The sequence below is a fragment of the Saccostrea echinata genome, unplaced genomic scaffold, assembly GCF_033153115.1.
Source record: "Saccostrea echinata isolate AGI-Se365-2 ecotype Australia unplaced genomic scaffold, CSIRO_AGI_Sech_v1 ptg000016l, whole genome shotgun sequence".
Classification (NCBI taxonomy): domain Eukaryota; kingdom Metazoa; phylum Mollusca; class Bivalvia; order Ostreida; family Ostreidae; genus Saccostrea; species Saccostrea echinata.
Genome location: NW_026889765.1, coordinates 15,440,569 through 15,447,441, shown reverse-complemented (window position 1 = coordinate 15,447,441; position 6,873 = coordinate 15,440,569). Strand labels below are relative to the sequence as shown.

The 6,873-nt window shown below is 29.7% G+C and overlaps 1 protein-coding gene across 1 annotated transcript; it reads right to left on the bottom strand.

Annotated features, from left to right (window-relative positions):
- Positions 1-350: 350 nt before the first annotated feature.
- Positions 351-2,065, bottom strand: LOC133188946 (pancreas transcription factor 1 subunit alpha-like). Its single transcript, XM_061324419.1, has 2 exons — positions 1,642-2,065; positions 351-593 (listed from the first exon to the last, which is right to left on the bottom strand). Exons 1-2 carry the CDS (start codon positions 2,063-2,065, stop codon positions 391-393), a joined length of 627 nt encoding a protein of 208 aa, XP_061180403.1. The 3' UTR covers positions 351-390.
- Positions 2,066-6,873: the final 4,808 nt, after the last annotated feature.

The following is a 6,873-nucleotide window of genomic DNA, read 5'->3' as shown; positions in this document are numbered from 1 at the left end:
TTGCATTTCTGCCTGATTAAATAAAACAGGAGTCACAATTCCTGTATCATTCAAACATTTCATTAAAATATTTCATTAAACATAACTGAGGAGCATGCACAATTTCAATATTTTATTTGATATACTTTGCTGCAACGGAAAATATTAACAACTGTAACATGTGTCGGTAACAGGATAGGAAGATACATGTATGCAAATAAATAAATAAATAAATGGGCAATTATTATATACAGCATGAAAAATATAGCTTGTAATATAGTTTGAAACTAAATGAATTAACAGATTAAGAAAAATCAGTCTATTTAGACGTGTACATCACAATAAGTCAATCACTATAGAAAAATGGATGGTTGAATACGTCTTTTCTTTAAAATCTGTACGTTTTAATATTTATAAGCTGATTGTAGAGTCCGCTTGAACCACCTCGCCACACTCCTCAAATGTATTTTTATGTTTTGTTGGATCCTCTGGTACCCAGGTCTTGGCGAACAATGTCCGATTAGGACCAAGGCCCGGGTTCTTTTCGTCTTTCCAAGACAAGGAATGACCCGCCAGAGGCTGCCAGCCACGTGCTATGTCGTCTGCTCGCGTGCCTGTCACGCGGGGAAGGAATAAAAGAAAATACATTTAAATCGTCTTATCAATTCAGAAAGGTATCCAGTGATAAAATATTTAAACAAATAAAAGCAATGAATTTGTAACTCATCGGAAGTCAAATAGTAAATGTCTAGTTTTAAGTGTTATGATTTTTCCTTCACAATACCCTTTGTCGACAACTAAAATAATGATTTCTTTTTTAGCCTTTTAGCTTCTATTCTCTTATGGTGCTTGCATTATTTTCGCGTGTATGAGTTTTTGTGGTTGGGGACAGTATGCAATATTACTATACTGTATTACTACGAGGCTACGATGTTATTTAATGGTCATGATATTTTGAAATATAAGTATGTTAATTGATCGGTATGAATGAAAAAGACATGTTAAGGCATACATTTTCATTGAATTTGATATGCAAATATTACATCAAAAAAAGTTTAAACAGAATTAAAGGGATAAAGAAATAAAAAAAATATTACAATTTTTTGTTTATGAATAAATATATTTGCGCCAATAATGATTTTTTTCTTTGGTTTGTCAGAAGATTGCGAAGAATTTGACTCGACGTTTGACTTGGAGTAAGATATATATCTAAGTGCATTACATTATGAATAAGAAATACATTCACCTTAAATTAGCTTTCTGGGAGGAAATAAGAATTCATGAAAATTGAATATCAATTTACTTTTTTATTATCTATTCTGTTTGACATAATAATAATTTTTAAAAAAAAAAAAAATAGTAAAAATAGGTGACGTGTAATAAAGGAAGTTCCTTACAAAGTCAGCTAATAGTCGTATACACATTTTAAATATTTAATGTTTTGAAGAAGCTTATCAGTAAATAAAACTAAATTGCTTACGAAATTTACATCTGTAGTTTAAAGACATTTGAGGGATATAATAGAACCTCATGAACTTTTGAAAGGATGCAGTTATTGATGATGAGTGGATACAAAAAGAATTGAAAGTAACCAGAATTCATACATTTAATGGAAATAAAAGCTTGTGATATTTTAATGATAAGCTATAAAAGAAAACTTACTATAGTGACATTTGATTACGATTTTCTTCTGTTTTTCCCTGCTTGATGACAGTTGAGGGTTTGTGGTTCCAACGTTAGATTTGACAAGTTCCGATAAAAACCCTATGTAGCCTATAGCCAGCTTTAATGTGTCAACTTTGGAAAGTCTTTTCTCGTAAGGTAACATGGGAATGTGAGCCCTGAGTCCTTCAAAAGCCTCATTGATAGATTGCATTCTTTTCCTTTCCCTGAGATTTGCTGCCTCTCTCTGTTGAATTTGGTGAAAATGGCTGTTCTTTTTCTTTTTGATTTTCAGGTTTAATTTCGGTACACTTTCAGCGTTAGAATCTTGACTTTCATCAGAAACTGCAGGAAAATCATCCACAAATGAACAGGCTGAAGAATCAGGCGAAGCGCTAACTTTGTCGTATTGTAAGTAATCCATGATGTATATGTTTTGTGAAGTTAAAATCCATCAATACTGATCCTTAACATCGAGTAAATTTCTTTTTCCAGTGCATGTTATCCAAACAATATTTTTCGAAAATTTCTTTCAAAAATACTCTACTCAAATAGTTGATGAATTGAATTTTTAATTGTAAATCTTTAAATTTACTAAAGCTTTCATGATTTTTTGCATAATCTCTCATTAAATATCATTGTGTTTCCATAACCTTTTATCTTTTTGAATATTAATTACAGGATCCTTTGATTTTTGTATTTTCTTTCATATCTAATGTAAATAAAAAGACACGTGCTGCGATCGAAATTAACCAATCAGATTATTTGTTATATTTAAGTCGTGTGCTGCGGAGCTTTTTATTTGAGATAAATTACATGCCGTCTTCAGCCCTTCAAACACAATAAATGGTCATCGGTTGTGATTTACTTTCTTTATTAATCTGGTTTTATCTTTAATGTGTTAACACTTTACAAGTCAATGCTTCACTTCTCGTAATATCCATGGATGGGATTTTATCGTTATCAATTGATTCAAGATGTAAATATTTTTTTCCGAATATTTTAACAATAGGATGTTTCGATTTGTAGCATTTTGAAAGAGACCTGAAGCATATATTAAAATTTTATACATGTATGTAATTATTAATAACTGCGTTTTAATGAATATCAAATATAATTTACAATTTCTTTACTGGGAATTTCAAAAATACTTTATAATTGGAAGGATTCAAATTCTCGTATTCTTAATAAATACACCAGTGGTGCAGATTTCTTTTAATATTCTAACAGTGCAGTAATTAAAAATGATGTAATTACTTCAAGACCCCCGAATCCATACTTCATTTGTGTAAATCATAGGCTTAGTTTACATAACGCCGACTGGAATTGTAAAAGTGGAATACTTACGTACAGAAAATCCGGTATGCAAACAATTGTCCTTAGGGTGAATCAATAAAGCTTGAGAATTTCCGCATCTGATTTCAAAGACGGCCCTACTAATTGAAAGAAATCCCCAAATCGCTGATTGGGGGAATAATGATTTAGTCTTTTGTTGCTATAAAGAACAGCACTGAGTAATTATCAATATATCTAATTAAGGTGATTTTGATTTGAGAATACGTTATTGTTTCTTATTTAGAGATTCCAGTTTTAGCTATCTACTAGTTCCGCTTTTATTATGTCATAAACACGTATTCATAATGAAGATGTTTTTTATTCACCTTTTAAACTAAAGATGAATAGATACTACTAGATTGCGCAAAAACACTTCTTACATGTAGCTTGTAACTGAAAGAAAAAAAACTTCCAAGTAAATCTGCGTGACCTGTACATAAAATCGAAACTGCAATTTACATTAATAAAGATTAAATAATGTTGTAATATCAGAATATACGAAAATTACAGTACAATATTCTTATTCATGCAAACTAAAGACATTCAACTTGTTTATTGCACCAGTTGAAAATTCGAAGGAAGTGCTTTCTTCTCCTTTTTAAAATTGTATTAAATCTCCAACTATCCCTGTGAAATATTCATGCTTTAAGTTTTGTTTTGTAATGAGAATATTTTTAAGCAATCTGGCCCCAGAATCATGAAACAGACTTATTCAATTGCCTTTAAAATGTTTAATAATTATTGATTTAATCTCTGAATTTGCATATAACACTTTAATTTTGTAAAGCAATATTGAAAATTAGTTAAAGTTTGGCCTGCTTGACTTCAACAACATTTTAGTACAACATAAAAATTTTGACTTAAGCTTAAGATGTTTTATGATCCTGGGGCCTGGAATTTTTCGTTGCATTTATCTTAACATTCTCGTTTGAATTGCAGTATTCCCTATCTAACTTGTTTTTCTGAATACTAAGTATCCTGATATCTATAAATAAATTTGATTCTGATTATAACACGCCATTTAATTGGCTACAAATATTAGTGTATTTCTTATATTCAATAATAAAAAATCAAATGATAAGAAATGAATTTGATAGTTACCCAAGTTATGCTTGTGTCATATTGTACTTTTTGAATTTACCGGGTGGTAGTAAATACAAAAAATACAGTTGTCATATTGTAATTTTTATTATTTACTACCACCCGGTAAATTCAAAAATTACAATATGACACTTGTATGCCCTAGGTTGGAATAGTTTACGCTTTTTCATCGCGTCGGCTCGCGGTTCATAAAGTGTAAATGCCTCAAATCAGGTTAAACAATTCAACATGGTTAGCTATTAAATTCATTCTTTAAATATTCTTGTCACATTGAATATCTGTTATATTCTTCTAGCCATACATTGTATTTTTCAGTAAGAGTGCAATCAATCCAGATGATGAACCTGACCATTTTTTAAATTTCAACCCCCTTTTCGAAAAAAATGAATGTATTTCTTAACGAGAGTAATATTTGACTGCAATGGAATTCATGCAGTGGCGATTAATTGGCGAGTTTAATATTGAAATAATTCGCTTAAATTTTATTATTAGTTTTAGTAATATTTCTACCTTCAGATATTAAGTTCTACTCAATTCGTTACATTTATTCAATGCATGTTAAATGGAAATTCACGTCATATTTACATTATTCTTACAACACATCTACTAGCATACATTTACACTACCTTTTTTTTTTTTAAATAATAGTTTGTTTAATACCTTTTATTTGTAATGTCGAGTCTCATTAAAACCCAGCACATAGATTCTAGATCTTCAACTGAAGGAACAATCCTGTGCAAAGGGAAAGAATATTCTCAAAAATTTGTTATTTAACATAATTGCAATAGACTAGTCTAAACTAATTAATGTATCAAGCACAATGGAGCACTATTAGTTAGTTTTAATATACTCTGTGGTGTTTTAAGGTTATAAATACTGTATCTACTTCTATTTTCATTATATCTTAGTGATTTTGAACAGTATTTTATTTTTAAAAAGGTGTCCATCAATGAAAATGATTAAATTCATATTGTATGCTGATGATACTGTTTTCCCCCCTGATATTCCAGTTAGATTGCAACAATTGTTAAATATACTGCATTCCTTAACACAGGGATAATGTAACCTTCGAAATTATGTATTTTGCGCAAACAAATTAAGAAATTAAATTTCTTTCCTGAGTAACAAATGTTGTGATTTCTCTTTTTTATTATACTATATATACTATATGTGTTGTTCATATGAGATGCATAAATTGTATATAATTTATATGTTTGTAAAGTTTTAACTATGGGACGTAAATCTCTTGGTTTAATAAAATCTGCCATCTGATAATACAAACTGTGCAAAATATTAGGATTGCTTTGAATAATTAATATACAAGCATTGTACTAAGTGACAGCAAAAGAAATTCTTGATCGTATATTTTCACAAAAATAATATTCACTTTTTAATGATATAAGAACTTCTCATGGTTGCTAAATAACTGGAATAAATCACTACGATGAACTTAACAATGAATATAATTATTCACTGAATATTCACTTTTAAAAGATTACTTCACATCGCCTTCACTGGGGTTTGTTTCAGCATTTTTATAAGATTAGATACGAAAAAAGATTCAGGAATTAAGGCAAGATTCTTTCATAAGCAATTTCTTGCTGCTGGTACAGATCTTGTTTTCTAAAGAATAGACGTATTTCTGGTGTTAACATTGTATACATGATATATAATATTGGCCTATAGAAGCAAAAAAAAAAAAAAAAAAAAAAAAAAAAAAAAAGCTGTAAAGAATGTGATTGTTTGATCAAACGACTCTTATAACTGTTGCAAATGTGTACTTAAATACTAGTATGCCATCCCACTGGTAAGTCACAAAAATCTAAAGAAAATTAATATTTCTATCAACGGAATTCAATTATGATTATAAACAGAGATCAAAGATTATATGCATATCTCATACAATGTGTAAATCATTTCAACAAAAGTAGGTATTAAGAACTGACACCCTTTTATTTTTTTAAAAGTGAGTTACACTCTTTTTTCCTGAGTAAAACATTTACAACCTTTGAATTAACAACAAGACATGTACAATTATGATTATAAACAGAGATCAAAGATTCTATGCATATCTCATACAATGTGTAAATCATTTCAACAAAAGTAGGTATTAAGAACTGACACCCTTTTAAATTTTTAAAAGTGAGTTACACTCTTTTTTCCTGAGTAAAACATTTACAACCTTTGAATTAACAACAAGACATGTACACTGGAAGATTCAACAGTCTTTCGCTTCCTTGTCCATCTCAAGAATGACAATGGGTGGGAGTTAGACGAAGAGGTCAACAACAAGGGATCAAGGACTATAACGTTGGACCTATTATACTGGAAAATCTCAGAAAACTTTGGAAGAAATCTGTCTACAAAATATTTGAATATGAAGGTAGAATGGTAGGAAATATTGGTTATTCTTTGTATAAATGTTTGTTTATATAATGATTGTGCAGTAAGGTACTTCCTATACCTATTGTAAATCACAGAATCGGTTCGTTGTTATTTTATATAATCGACAGGAAGCGCTAAGGAGAGAAGGTTGGAGCTTCCCCATTTCTTTCCCGCTAATATTTCCAAACTGCTTATTTTGAAAAGAAAACAAATACTTATCTCAGCACGAAACACTAAACAGCATTGGGTATGTATAGTTTTTGTTCATGGCCAAAAATAAAATTTATTTCAAATGATTTTTTAAATTTAAAGAGAAAAAAAAACCCATTTCTGTACAGCTCAAAAAAATTTATCACAAAACATGCTTTTGTGAAGTAATTAAACGCACATATTGGAAATGAATCATATTGC